Source organism: Dendrobium catenatum, unplaced genomic scaffold (genome assembly GCF_001605985.2).
Source record: "Dendrobium catenatum unplaced genomic scaffold, ASM160598v2 fragScaff_scaffold_1173, whole genome shotgun sequence".
Lineage (NCBI taxonomy): Eukaryota > Viridiplantae > Streptophyta > Magnoliopsida > Asparagales > Orchidaceae > Dendrobium > Dendrobium catenatum.
Window position 1 is genome coordinate 189,324 of NW_021319635.1, and position 15,540 is coordinate 204,863.

General features: G+C 36.6%; 2 protein-coding genes across 2 annotated transcripts; one reads left to right on the forward strand and one right to left on the reverse strand.

Annotated features, from left to right (window-relative positions):
- Positions 1-8,837: 8,837 nt before the first annotated feature.
- LOC110100440 (cation/H(+) antiporter 28-like) lies at positions 8,838-11,921 on the reverse strand. Its single transcript, XM_020827943.1, has 5 exons — positions 11,703-11,921; positions 10,637-11,612; positions 9,985-10,517; positions 9,189-9,889; positions 8,838-9,108 (listed from the first exon to the last, which is right to left on the reverse strand). Exons 1-5 carry the CDS (start codon positions 11,919-11,921, stop codon positions 8,838-8,840), a joined length of 2,700 nt encoding a protein of 899 aa, XP_020683602.1.
- A 2,598-nt stretch (positions 11,922-14,519) lies between these two features.
- Positions 14,520-15,179, forward strand: LOC110100447 (histone H3.2). The gene has a single exon (XM_020827954.2). It carries the CDS (start codon positions 14,615-14,617, stop codon positions 15,023-15,025), a length of 411 nt encoding a protein of 136 aa, XP_020683613.1. The 5' UTR covers positions 14,520-14,614; the 3' UTR covers positions 15,026-15,179.
- Positions 15,180-15,540: the final 361 nt, after the last annotated feature.

The window sequence follows — 15,540 nt, forward strand, 5'->3', positions numbered from 1 at the left end:
AACTGTTGCGTGTTAGAAAATACGCGGCGGTAGAGTTTGTAAATTCGCGTCCCAACTTTGCACGTAAGTTTAACACACAAACAGAAAGAAAGAGTGAACACCAAGAGTTTTTACGTGGAAAACCCAAAAAGGGGAAAAACCACGGGGCCTTGCCCAATTGCAAATTTCCACTAGTGTTTTTGTAGATTACAAATGGCGGATTTCTTCCCACAAGTCGGGATAATCCAAATACAACTCGTCTCTTCCACGAAATTCACAAAATCCTGCGAATTCCCTGCGTTTCCTGAAAATCCGGCAGAGTTCCGGCGTCTCTAGGCGGCAGGAAAAAATCCGGCGGCGGTGGTCGAGGAGGTGAGGAATCTCCTATTCCCCTTTCTCCTTCTCCTTCTCTTCTTCTTCTCTCTCTTCCCTTCCGTCCCCTTGGTGTAGAATGAGGGCTCTATTTATAGTTTTTCTGGAGTGGCATAGCCCGTAAATAGGCGTGAGGTCAAGGGCGAACAGGGAGTGGTTTGGATGGACGGCCGATATCGAATCCTTTGATCATGCACCGTTTGTTGGGCATTTGATGGCCTTAATGTTGTTGGAATTCGATGATCTTGGGCTCGTTGGATTTGTCTCGTCGAGCCCTTCGATTCGAGTATAAGCTCGTCAAAATCGGAGACTGTTTGGTAACTCAAATTACGGTTTGAACCTTCCGACGACGCTTTGAACCCTTGATTCGGACTCATTTGGGCTCGGATTGGGTTGATTTTGGTGTTGTTGGGTTCGTATTTCCGAGACGCTCAGTTTGACTATAAGATCGCTGAAATCGGAGTTCATATGCTCCCGAATTTAATTTTTGAAGTTTTCAACTAGGTTTTGCCTCGAGATTCGTGCCCGATCAAGATGATTTTTTTGACGCCGTATCAATTATGTTATGTTACATTAATGAAAGTCACATTATTGATTGCTTTTTTCGGTATTGTGCATGTTCATGAGGCAATAACTAAGTTTCTTAAGAAGGCAATTGAACAACTCCTATCAACTTATGTGTTATGCATATTTTTTGAATAAGTGGCCAAGATTATGACGGAGTTACTAATATGAGAGAGGAGTTTGAAGGGTGGAAAGCATTATTCATAAATGAAAATAAATTAACCTATTATATTTACCTTCTTCACATAACAACATCAATTATCTTTAATATATATTGCAAAAAAATCATATTCAAATTACCTTATTATTTATTATAATTTTTAATATGATGAATATTATTGATGTTTCGTATAAATCTTGTAATCAACTTAGAAAAAATAACGAGAAAAGATGTTAGGTGCTGTAGAAAATGTTGAGCTTGTTACATTATAATATTCAATTCAAGAAAAAAATATTAAACATGCAAGAGATATACATTGGGGTTTACATTATGAATCACTAGTAAGATTGATCATAATATTTTTCTAAAAAAATTAATATATTAGAAATTATGTTGAAGGATAATGATATTAGTCACCTCAAGTTCTTCATAATATGTCTTATTGCACTATGTTCGTCTTTGTAAGAATTATTTAAAGTCAATCTCGTTATGAATCTTACACATGTCACAATAATAAAATGTACGTATATGTTTAAAATGTTGATATGGTTGAATTTTGTGCATAAATTCTATGAATTAAAGAGCAAATAATTATTTACATAGATTGTGAGACCTCTAAGAACAACTCCAAGCCTAACCCAGAGGAGAGGTGAATTAGTAATTTAAAATTTTTTTAGCGAAAAGAAAATCTTTTTATAACTTGATGCGGAAGAGAATTAATTTCACAATAAAAATATCAGAGTTTTCACCCACATAATTAATTACAGAAAAATAAATGTGGAAAATAATAAGAACAAACATACTATAATTTATAATGATTTGATCCAACCTAACCTACGTCCACTCCTCAAAAATATCCTTTTTCATGTATTGCACTAATAGAAGTGTCTCTCCTTTTGTCTACACAGTAAGACATATAAGTACTTACAAAATCTCTTCCACCAACCAGGTGCAACAGAGGACCTTACTCTTTTTCACCCTCCTGATGAAGGCAGAAAACCTGAAATCCTTTTTCTTCCTCCTAGCTAGAGATGGCAGAGAACTGAGAATTAGTGTTGTAGAGTGTCTTCTAGGAGCCTCCAAAGGATCAAGATAGAAGCTTGAAGAAAACGAGCAAGAACCTTACTTGGAGCAACCTTGTGAACACCTCGCAAATCTCCAATAAAAAAACTCTCCCTCTCTTCTCTCTCCCAAAGCCCTCCTAAGCACCTATTTGCTCCCACTTAGAATACCTTAGCAGCAAAAGTCTTTTAGAAAAAACTTTGTGAAAGCTTAAACAGAGAGCATCCTAAAAAACCCTAAAATTTCACAATAAAAAATTGTAAAAAATAAAATATAATAAATAATAAATAATAAATTGTATGGTACAATCCTAGATCAACATGTATTAATAGTTTGAAGTACTCATATTAGTATTGTAGGAATATATATATATATCATGTATGATTAGTTCAAAGAGATGAATTGATCATTCAATACAATTGAGATCATTGTATGGTACAATTAGTATAAAATAGTTTTTTAGACAATATGAATTGCATTTTCATGTACAATCAATTCAAGGGTTTGTACTGATCTCCATGTACGATAGGCAAAGATAAATTATTGTCCCATACAACTATTGGTTCATACAGTACGAAAATGGTGAATCATCATATACAATTAGCTGAAAATGTTGGTATTTTCATATTGTACAATAAGCGATGATTAATTATCGTCCTATGAAAGAATCAGGTTGTGTAGTATGATCGTCCTAGATTGTCCTATACAATCAGATTGAAAAATTTAACCATAATTGCTCCCCTAATCATATAATTAATTTAGACATGATTGTCATATATCATATAATATGATAAATATCATACGGTATGATTAGACACAAATTTGAGTTTTAAAATAATACCTAAATTGTGATGGATAATTGTCCTATATGATTAGTATAAACATCATAAAATCCAAGCAAACAGTGTTCTTAGAGAATATTTTGTTAACTATCACATTTCTGTTGTCAAAATGTTAGTGCAAGATGTTAGAATCATCCAACATATTCTTCGTAACTCCATAATTCCAAAAGTTGAATATCATATCAATATCACACCAACTTTATTCTTAGCTACCTATTACATTATGACTCACATTAATTTTAATGTACATGATCTTATAATCTGATATCTTAAAATTTTAACATGCATTATAAATCCTAGACATAAGAGAATGCTTAATCTTATCTTAAGACATCTCATTGCCTTTGTCCGAGAATCCAAATACAATTTATAATTTCCTATGCCACATGTTCATATCCCATTCTTCTATTTCAATAGCTCCTTTCACGTCCTTCACAGTGCTCATCACCATGATGTTTGATATACTAAGTGCGAGCCAGAGTAGGGAGAAGAATAATAAGCTCAAGCACCAGCTCTTATTTGCAGTAGTCTTAGGTCAATCAGCTGGTACAAATGTTTTATCAGTAGGAGGCCCATTTTGACTCCTATATAGATGAGCAGTAGCAACAACATGAGAATGACTTAATTCACTTTGATCAATACATAGCCCAACATCAACAGCAACTTTATTAGGATATGGCTTGGTTTGAAAATCAGTTTGGCTCGATCCACTAGCACTTACAACCACTCCCTCCCCTACCTCTACCTGATCAAGAGCCCTCCTTATTATTTTTTTTTTATCATTTACTTTTATTGTTTTTTAGTTTCCTATTTATTTGTTGTTGTTTACTCCCCTTTTGTGATGTTAAAAGGAGTAGCATGTGTTGTTAGCTTGTATGTTGCTTTGAAATATTTTAATTCCATGTTGGTCTGTTAATTTTATGTGTTCTATGTGTTACTTTTCATTTTTAAATTAAAAAAAAATTAACACCTCCCTTATAGTTAAAAAATTTTACTTTGTGAGGGGGATCTTAGGGATTATCAAAACACTTTTGAATAATAAACCAACAATATTTATCATCATAAAAAAGGAAGATATTGTCATAGATTTGGACATAATTCTTATGATTTTGATGATAATGAACATTATTATATTTCTCAATATGTTATCTCTTGATAATTGAATTTATTGCATATTTGTTTTTATCTTGCTCACTAACATTTTAGGACCACTTCTCACTTGCAACCTCAATCAGCTCAAGACTGAGTATAATAGGATTAAAGTATGTATTTCCGATCTTTTTAGACTTTTTATCTTTCTTGAGATAATCATGTATTCTGGTGGATCCTAAAGTTAAATAACCTTACACACACATACTCAAGAGAGTGAGTTAAACAAAAATTCTAATTTTGAACTAATTGTATAATACGATTTATATCATACTAAATGATTAGTTAACCCTAAAACCCTAATTAGGGCACCCTCTATTAATTAAGAGTGATTAAACCAAGGTTGTGAAATCTGGACCGAAAATGAACCGAAAGAAGAAGAGGTTTATGATTCGACCGGTCGAATCAGATGATGTAATAAATATTTTTTTTTATTAAAAATTAATAACATTGATATAATAACTATGACAATCTAACCTCAAAACTTATAATTCTAATAATTTAAACTCTTTAATTTTAGTAGATTATCTCTAAATATAAATAAATTATTAAATAATTAAATTAAATTAAAACGATGAATATAATTATATTATAAGACATGTAGCTTAATTATATTATATTTATGAATACTTAATAATTAAATTATAATTAACCTTTACATTTAATTATAGTAATAATAAATGAGATTCTTATAATATACATTATATGATTATACTAAATTAAAAATTTTAATATAATATATAAATTTATAAATATATAATAAAAATAATATTTAATATAATATATAAATTTACATTCTAAACTATTTGTAGCCCAATTAGCCCAACCAAGCCTAAATTTGTAGCCCAACTAAGCCCAAATTTACATTCTAAACTATTAATGAACTTTTTTAGTCCCATATCATAGGAGTTTGAGGTAGTTGTCTTTAACCCTTTATATAGTGTGAAATACACATTTTTTGTATTATGTGAGGTATTTGAGATGATATGCATGTATTATGGTGTAATTAATCAGCATATTTAATAAAGATATTTTAAAAAATTAAAATAATTTAATAAACTAAAATATATTGTTTAAAGTTTAATTAAAACAAAAATAATTTTTTTTATAGAACTGGTCAGTTCTTGCCAACCTAGACTGGTTTTTAAATTTTTATAATGTATATTATAATAATTAATAATATAAATTTTTAATATTATAAATGTATATATTATATTAAATATTATTCTTATTACACATATATAAATTTAATATTATAAATTTATATATTATATTAAATTTTTTAATTTGTTATAATATATATTATAAGAATATCATTTATTATCACTATAATTAAATGTAAACGTTAATTATAATTAAATTATTAGATGTCTGTAAATATAATATAATGAAAATATATGTCTTATAATTTACTTATAATATATAATTATATTCATTGTTTTAATTTAATTAAATTAAATTAAGAGATAATCTACTAAATTACAGAGTTTAAATTTTTAGAATTATGATATCTAAGGTTAGACTACCATAATTATTATGTTAGTTTTATTAATTTTTAATAATATTATCATTTATTACTTAATTCGGTTCAACCCTGATTTGACTGGTCAAACCATGAACCTCTCCTTTTTTTGGTTCATTGTCTAATCCGATTTTCACAACCTTGATTTTGACAAATATAGTTTTTTTTTATACTCAACCTTGATTTTGACAAAGCTGTTTAACCCTAAGTGGATTTAACTAGGGTTGGAGATTTACCTCAATCTAATGAGTCTTGAGAGGTGTTCATAGGCTTAACTTGCAGTTTGAGAGTTTTAAAGCAATCCACTTAAAGAGTCTAACAACTAAGAAGGTCAAGATCACGAGCTTTCAGCCTTGGATGAAATAGAAGCCTGGTATGGCTGGATTCTCATTGTTGGCAGCTTCCAAAAACTAGATTGAGACTTGGAAAGTGTGAAGGGAAGTGAGTAGGAGCAAAATGAAAAGAACCTAAGGTTTAAGGGGCTAAGGGTAGTGAGAGAGTGTGTTAAACTTTATGTTTTGGGCTAAACCAGCATCTAGCCTCGGATTGGGAGGTGTTTGGGAATATCCTGGAGTGATTTAAGTGAATAATCAAGTGTATGTTGAGGATTTGACCAGCCATGGTATCAAACCCACCATTGGTTGATTTATGGAAGACTTGGGAAGGTTAATACCAAGCCATGGAGTGGTCTTGAGGGTTTGGGGTGCTTAGCTTGAAGGCATGGGCTTGGTTGACCTTACTTGGCATGGTTTGACCAACCATATGTCTAGTTAACCAAGTCAACTATTGAACGAGTCAAGGTGAAAGTCATGTTAAATTCAGTACAAGTAATAATCATGGAGGTTTGATGAAGATTAGATGTCATTTAGATCTTGATTAGAAGTAGAGGTGTTGATGATCAATTGAGTTAGCGCAATGGAGTCATCTTGACCAATCATTGACTTATGGGGGCAGTGATGCTTGATTTACTACTTTATTGATATAGATTGTACTAGTTTTCGTATTGGATTGTTCTAAAGTTTACATATTTTATTATTTATGCACTGCACATATTCATGATCATAATGATTGTTAATATTATGAATTGACCAATGACATATATTCTGCTTATTTATCGTGTTTTAAGTTCAGTTGTAGAATTAAGTGATATGCTGGACTTTTTTGCTCATTATATGTGATTTCAATGATTTTAGGTCATGACAGGTGATCAAGAATGTGAGATTGATAAGGATTTCCTAGGTTTACTGATCTGAGCAATACTGAAAAATTCAAGTTAGGATTTATCCGTTTAATAAACATGTCAAGTTTGGGTTTGATTTTCTAACCCATTTATTAAACGGGTTGAGTTCAAATTGACCCACAATAATTTTTTACTTGAAAATAACATGTTTAGTATATTTTTTCCTTAATTTTTTTACATATAGGTATAATCTTATTATTTTTATCATATATTTTTTAAATTTTATAATTAATAAGTTGTAAATTTTTTTAACCAAAATATGTTAATGTGTTGGGTTCATGTCTTTCAGGTTGTTAGTAGATCTGGTTCAGTTTCATGTTTTTGACCCATTTATTAAATGGAGTGGATTCGAATTGACTAGATTCAGGTTAAGTCAATTTTGGGTTGAACTTGAACCCGTCCCGTAACCCGTTTTGACACTCTTAAGAAATATGATGCTTGGATGTCACTATTCAAACATTTTAATCAATGGTTAATTTGTAGATTAGTCGAGTTTTTCTTACAACAACTTTGCTTATGGGCACTCTTCGAATATTTTAATCAACGAGCAGTTATAAAATTAGTCGATTTTTTCATTTAGCACCAACTATGCGAGATTTTAAATTATTTTGTTTATGAATGCTTTGAAGCTCCCCACGTAGTGGGATAAAGGCTTGATGTTGTTGTTGTTATGAATGCTCTGAAGCTCTCATCCAAAGGTGAGAATAGAGATATTTGGCTTATGGTGGTTTGTAAGTTTCAAGTCTCACATATGTTGAGAAAGTGAAGTTATTTCATTAAATTTAGGTCAAAATTTAATACAATAGAGATTATCACAACACTTAATCAAACAAAATTGTTACCAATGTAATATTGTTTTTTTCATAATCCATTTTATTTTGTAGACAATAAATATTTGATTCCATTATTCAAAATTTAATCAATTAAGATTTATCTCCAATTTTTACCAAACTAAAAAAAATTTTAATAAATATAATAATTTTTGTGATATGCCTTTTATTATCAAATTTTAATCAAACAAAATTATAGTCAATGTAATATATTTATGATATTCTTTTTTTTTTCTTTTTTTTTTTTGCAAGACAATGAACACATATATATATATATACACTTAAAAAATCTAAAAATTAATTTATATATAATTTTTTCCTAACAAAATAGTTATTCATTAAAAAAAAACATCTTCTAAACTCACTCATACGAGAAATTATTACTTGCGGAGTGCGAATATAACTTTGTGTTTGAACTCTAATTAAATGAAAACACATGGCTTTAGCGTGATTCGATGATCCGACTCACTTATATAAATGGAGATTTACAAGCATACCACTTTATACTATATTTATATATTTAACACCTGAAACTTTAATATTACATGAGTGATATGCATGTAATATTAAAGTTTATGGTGTTAGACATGTAAATAGGATGTTATAAAATTGTATGTATGTAATTTTTCCTTATATATATTGTGTACAACTTATATACAATATATTTAAGAAGAATTTATACATATTTTGAGTTGGGTCGGGTCGTCGGACATGTTTGAAATTTTTTTTTGCTATGTCTTCATTTAATTGAAAGTAAGGACTTAGAACTAGAGAAATTATTCAGTGAGGACACGTCCGAAGAGGAATGTGAGCCCGCCACGTCACCTAGTAAAATAATGACCTATGGCTAGCTCTCATTTGTCTCGGAATACCATCAGCACAAAATAAGTTATGCACTCACACTCATAGAGGAAATTATTGGGTTCGGACATCGGACATAGCTTACCATCCAGAAACGAATCAAGTGCAGACACGTTATCCAGTACCGAGCAGTATCGAGCTCAATACTGAACAGTACCGAACTTGATAATGAACAGTACGGAGCCAAATACCTAATAAAGAATGATGTAGCACATTTTCATTGAGCTCTCGAGTTCGAACCCAATAATTTTCCCACTCATAAGGGAAGAAACTCATCGTCAATAACCTTAAAGCCCCGCGCAACATCGCCCTGCTGTACAACCATAACAGATGCAGAAACAGAGAAATCCGAAGCGGCCAAGATATCGCCAATGGGGCCGAGCTCCGGGCACTCCGCCCACTCACTCATCCCCGCCGTTACCATCCAGAAACGAATCAAGTGCAGACACGTTATCCAGTACCGAGCAGTACCGAACTCAAAACTGAATAGTACCGAGCTCCATAATGAACAGTACGGAGCCAAATATCTAATAAAGAATGCTGTAGCACATTTTCATTGAGCTCTCAGTTCGAACGCAATAATTTTCCCACTCATAGGGGAAGAAACTCATCGTCAATAACCTTAAAGCCCCGCGCAACATCGCCCTGCTGTACAACCATAACAGATGCAGAAACAGAGAAATCCGAAGCGGCCAAGATATCGCCAATGGGGCCGAGCTCCGGGCACTCCGCCCACTCACTCATCCCCGCCGTGAGCACCGAAACCCTATCCTTCCCTCTCCCCACAATAAACAACTGATACCGACCTTCCAAAGCCCGTAATGTCGCCACCGTCTCGACTCCGCTCTCCACATTCTTCTCTATATACCCGACGCCCTTTTCTCCCGCCACGTACCTTTCATAAAACCCCATAAAGAACTCGTCGTCAGTTTTATGCTCGATCTCTTGCTTTCCGGCGGCGGCGAGGACTCGTCTTCCGGGGCCGGATGGTTTGTTTCTGGCTTCGGTGAGGAAGCGGAGAACGGTTAGTTTGACTGCGGGGTGATGGGAGATGAGGGAGGCGAAGGCGAGGGCTTCGCGGTCGTCGGCGCCGCCGATGAAGACGGCGCAGGTGTTTTGGACGGCGGTGGAGAGGGAGGAGGAGATGGAGCGGTGGATGCCGCGGTTGACGAGTATGGCGACGGAGCAGGGGGAGAATTGGAGTACTTTTTGGTTGAGCAGACGGTGGCCGTGGTGGCCGGCCTCCATTGTGCCGTCGAGGAGTTGGCGGCGGTGGAAGGGGAGGATGATCAGTACAGCCAAGCAGTCCTGCGAGGTAAGGGAGAAGATGAACCAATTGTTGGGACACAGTAAAAATTTCATTTTTCACCATTTCTGCTATGTAAAAAATTAAAAATCTTCACCTGCGCGGCGCTGCAAATATCCTCGTGCATATTATCAAAAGAAGAAACCGCAAGCATCCTCCGCACCGTTAACCCTTCCCCGCTCTCCCCCACATAAGCCTCCAAAGCCGACCCAATCTGCTCTCTCATCTCCACAATCCCCTCATCCTTCACCGTCACTGCCTCCATCCCCTCCCCATGCACCAACGTCGCCGCTGCCTTATCCGTCATCTCCACCATATCCACCACGAACGCCGCCAACCCGCCGCCGACATCTCCCAGTCCCCTCATCGCTTCGATCATATTGACGGCCATCGGAACATCCTCCGGTCCATGTAAACCCACCAGAATCCTGATCTCTCCTCCCGGTTTAGACCATTGGAGCCCCATTGGCTTTCCTCTCTCCCTCGCCCTCGCGCGCCGTACAATGAAGGCCACGACTAATGGCGTCGGGATCACCGTTCCGATTGCGATGAGTATCATCACCATCATCATGTTGTTGTCGATTACGCCTGCAATGGCGGCGTTGTGGGCGCAGAAGATGTGGAAGTAGCCTATGGAAATGTTTCAGTAAATACTAAATCTTTTGTTATAATTACTGATGCAGAGTTGAATTACAGATTTTAAGTCGATTAAAAACAGTAAACCGATCAAAAACTGACAAAAAGGGTACCTTTAATATTAAGCAGCAAAGCGAGCGCCACCGCCTCTTGCCACTTCATCCCGTGGCGTATACTATACACCACCGTCCCCGTTATCTTCCCCACCGCTCCAATCAACCCCACAATCATCATCTTATAAACATTACTCCTTTCCTCCGCCCTAATCAAAGATCCAAAATCACAGGAAATTCCAACCAGAACCAGGTAAAGCGGAAGCATGATTGTACTCAGCATAAAATTGATCCTACCAATCAAGAAATTCGACATCCTTCCATCTCGGGGAAGGCAGAGCCCAACGACAAATGCATTGAAGCTCGGATCGAAGCCAATGAACGTCGGGCAATAGCAGAGGAGAGCAGAGACTCCGCAGACCGCCGCCATATCAAGCCCGTGAATCGGCTTTCCTTCCGGATTCCGATCATTTATCTTGCGTATAACAGGATTAATCAGCTTTAGAATAAGCCATGCTTGTACCGCGATGACGAGGATGCGAAGAGTGGCGTTGATGGCGGCTGAGCTGATTCGGCTGTAAGGGCTGTGGAAGGTGTAGAGGGCGACGCCGAGGCACATGAGGGAAGTGCAGAGCAGATCGTTGGCGAGGGCGGTGCGGACGGTGAGGCGGCCGATTTCGGATTTGTGGATTTTGAGTTCGGTGACGAGGCGGGTGAGGATGGGGGATGAGGTGGCGGCAAGGGAGATGGAGATGGCGGAGATGATGGGGTGAGAAGGTTTAATCGGGAGGGAGGGAGCGGTGCGGTTGATGAGAGTGTAGGAGAAGAGGGTTGCGCCGATGGTGGAGATGATGCCGATGAGGGCGATTCTGGTGTGAGGGCTGGAGCAGCGCAGGATTGTTTTGGGATCCATTTCGAGGGCGACGACGAAGAGGTACAAGGCGAAGGCGATTGAGCTGATGTGGGCGATGGAATGGACTACGTGTTCTTCCATGCTGGATCTTACTATTATCACATTTCCGACGATCAGTCCGATCTGTAAAAAAAATGGCAAGCACACATGCATACTAAATAGTTATAGTTCATATGAAAAGTTGTATTTTTTTTTTTAAATAAGAAGTCTTACAATGAAATCGGAGATCATTTGATGCTGGCTGAGGCGGCGGAGGAAGACATGGACGACCTTACAGCTGATAAGGATCACGACGATGTTGACGACGAAGATGGAGAAGGAGGCGCCGATGGAGGAGCTTAGGAGGCTACAGTGGGTTCTGCCAATGCTGATGGTGTAATTATCAGCGATGGCGGTGGCGGAGGCGGTCGTCGGAGTATTATTTCGGGACATTGGGGGTGAGAAGGCAACGTTGTTTCAGCTTGTTAAGATATCGATTACTATGAGATTCAGATCGGAGTGGAAACTAATTTGAAGCTATAGCAATAACGGTCAAATCCCTTCAAACTTGTCTAAGCTTTTTATGGCAAATTGGTTTTTAATATAGTGGCTATCCTTTTTGATTTTTTTTTTTTAAAGATAAAATTGATTCATGCCGTTAACAATATCTATCATAAAAAATGGTGATTAGTCAATATAACATACAACAATATAATTCTTGTCATTATCAGCTTTCTTCCATTTGTGAACAAACAACAATAAATAAAAAGTAATAAAATTAAAGAAGAAAAATAACCCAATAGATTTATGTCTTCATCATAGGAGAAGTTATTTTGTACAGACGTCGAACGCAACTCTATGTTCGGAGACGAATCAGGTGCAGTCACATCAGCAGTACCGAGCCGCGGTACGGAGCGAAGGGGTGATGTGGCACATCTTGTTGGCCTCTGAACAGGGTTTGACGTCCTCGAGAATTCTTCTCGATCTCAAAAATACTTCTCTAGCTAGAGATGGCTTCCTTGGGAATCCTTCTTGAGCCTTAAAGAGTTCATCTCATTCTCAGTAGGGCCTTTTTGAGATCATTGTGATTTACCTCAACCTTAAAGATCTTTAACTTATATAATTATTATGTAATATGCAGAAAACAGGGAAACCAAGAAGACATTATGGCCTCAAACCCACAAGGAGAGAAAGATGATTTTATTATATTGAAGAATAATAGATATTATATTTTGGCTCTCTAGCTCTCTCTTGCACACAATAAAATAATTCTCAAGCCCTATTTAAAGATTTGAAACAAAATTACATAGGAAAGTTTAATTAATGTTATAATATGATAAAATTTAATCATATATGTTGCGGGCTAGAATATACGCGACAATAGAGTTAAAATGTTGCGTCTTAACTTTTTACGAATATCCAGCTAACACACAGAGAACACAAGATGTTTTTACGTGAAAAATCCTGAAAAAGCAGAAAAATCATGGGGCCCGACCCAATCTGAAATGATTCCACTAGTTTTTGGGTAAATTACAATGGGCTCACTAGTCTTTGAGGGCGATCATATTACAAATGACAACCATTTGGTTGAAATCAAGTGATAAACGAGGATGAAAGTACAGCGTCACTTAGTGTACTAGCAGAAGTCTAGTGCTACATGAAAATTCGAGCTTCAGTTGGTAGCCTGGCATTGGTTTGGTAGAACTTTAGCGACGAGCGGTGGTTCGACGAAAGTCTGGCGTCAGATGGTGGTCCAGCGAAACTTCGGGAGTCAAGTGATGGTTTGGCAAAACTCCGAGCGTACTCTAGGTGTCAAGTGGCTGTCCGGTATAACTTTGGGCGTCAGGTGATGCTCCGGCGGAACTCCGGGCCTCAAGTAGGTATCTGGTAAAACTTCGGTCCTTAAGTGGTGCTCTGGGCCTGAGGTAGTGGTCCAGCGGAGCTTAGGGCCTCAGGTGGTGGTCGTGGTGGTCTCCGACAGTGGTCGAGGAGGAAAGGAGGCAAGAGTAATATCTGGTCTCTCTTTTCTCCTTAGGCATAAGGTCCCTTTTCAAAAGGAATGAGGGGTCTATTTATAGATTTCCTAGAGTGGCCTGACCCATAAATAGAAGGAGGATCAAGGGCAATGGGAAGTGGTTTGGATGGACGGCCGATCTTGAATCTCTTGATTGTGGACCATGTGTTAGACATTTGAAGGTCTTAATGATGTCAAAATTTGACGATATTAGGCTCGTTGGATTCCTCTCATTGAGCCGCTTGATTCGACTATAAGCATGCCGTGTTTGGAAACTGCTTGATTCGACTATCTCCTGCCAACTATGACCCTTCAAATCAAACAAACCTATTTATGTTGATTATTGTAACACCCACCATGTAATGCGCTCTATATGATATACATTTGTACCATCAAGTCAAGGCCTTCTCCCAAGGAAGGGCCTCATTTGTAATATAAGTTTTACCAATTGTGTAGCTTGTATGTATTTATAATATAAGTTTTTAAATTATTTATTACTCTTTCAACTAATCTTTTGACGACTAATTAATCTTTAACATTAATATTATATTATTCTAAAATTATTTTGAATATTTTTATCAATTATAAGTTTGAAATTATTTGTATTAATAAACATACAAAATAAATATATATTTATAAAAAAAAGAATAATAAATAATTTTTTGTTATGCTCTAATGGATTTTTAAAATTCTATTAACACAATTCATGCACTTATAGTTTAGTCATATATATTTAATAATTTCTAGGTGATTATATTAATTTATTATTTATGAATATTCAGCTAATTAAATTAATAAATGAAATACAAATAAAAAAAAGTTTCCTTATTTAACAAATCGGAACCCTTAAACGGTTAAACCTATTTCACTATTCGTCCCTTGCTCCAAGAATCCTCCAGGCAAGACCACGCTGGCGATCCGTGTGCACGAGTGAAACATCATCTCAACCATTCATTTACATCTAATCCAACGATTCAAAACAGTCGCCATTTACGCACAAAAATTTCGCGCTTTACCCATCGCCTCCTCTCCCCGCCCTCTCCTCAGCTACAAATACTCTTGCCGTTTCTTTTCTCGCAACTACTCGAAAACCCTAATTCTCCTTGCCTTTGCCCTATCTCCTTCCTCCGAGATGGCGAGAACGAAGCAAACCGCGCGTAAGTCGACTGGCGGCAAGGCTCCAAGGAAGCAGCTGGCCACCAAGGCGGCCCGCAAGTCTGCCCCGGCGACTGGCGGCGTCAAGAAGCCACATCGATTCCGTCCCGGAACTGTTGCGCTGAGGGAGATCAGGAAGTACCAGAAGAGCACGGAGCTTCTCATTCGCAAGCTTCCGTTTCAGCGGTTGGTGCGCGAGATCGCCCAGGACTTCAAGACTGATCTACGCTTCCAAAGCTCCGCTGTCGCTGCGCTGCAGGAGGCCGCAGAGTCGTACCTGGTGGGTCTTTTTGAAGACACTAATCTCTGTGCCATTCATGCCAAGAGGGTCACTATCATGCCTAAGGATATTCAGCTCGCTCGCCGCATTCGTGGTGAGAGGGCTTAGGTGTTCGTAGAGTTTCGTATGGAAGATTATGAGTTTTTTTTTTTAGGGCTTTGATTTACAGTGTTTTCAGATGCCTAATATTTGTCTTTCTTCACCTTGTGGAAATGTGAGATTAAAGAAAATTAATGGTGCAAAGTTATCTGGTCTAATGTTTTGCCCTTTTTGCTCTCTAAAGGAATATAGTAATAAGTTATGAGTCCTCCATATTTCTTGCAATGTTAATCCAATTCTTTGTTTAAAATTTGTTTAAACTAAGTTTGCTGCTCTTTGACCGATCGCTGTTATTTAAAGGACATTTCAATGCAAGATCAAAACTTGTATGTATACCATTATAATATTAGAGCAAAAGCCAATGCCTTTGCAGTTTCTGTAATAGCTTTGAACGTTGAAGATGTCATTCTGTGCTTCATTTTATCCCAATGGCTATCTTCTTCTTGACTTTAGGACCAATCCCTCTTATTCCAAGGTGTATGCCATGTTTTTCTCTGTGTTTGAAACACAACCAGCTTGCCATT

Bases quoted from the DNA above. Each gene is read 5' to 3' on its own strand.
- LOC110100447 (XM_020827954.2), top strand. From the start codon at position 14,615: ATGGCGAGAACGAAGCAAACCGCGCGTAAGTCGACTGGCGGCAAGGCT.
- LOC110100440 (XM_020827943.1), bottom strand. From the start codon at position 11,921: ATGTCCCGAAATAATACTCCGACGACCGCCTCCGCCACCGCCATCGCT. The intron at 11,613-11,702 runs GTAAGACTTCTT...TTTTTTTTACAG, and splicing joins AAATGATCTCCGATTTCATT to ATCGGACTGATCGTCGGAAA. The intron at 9,890-9,984 runs GTGAAGATTTTT...CTTACCTCGCAG, and splicing joins ATATTTGCAGCGCCGCGCAG to GACTGCTTGGCTGTACTGAT.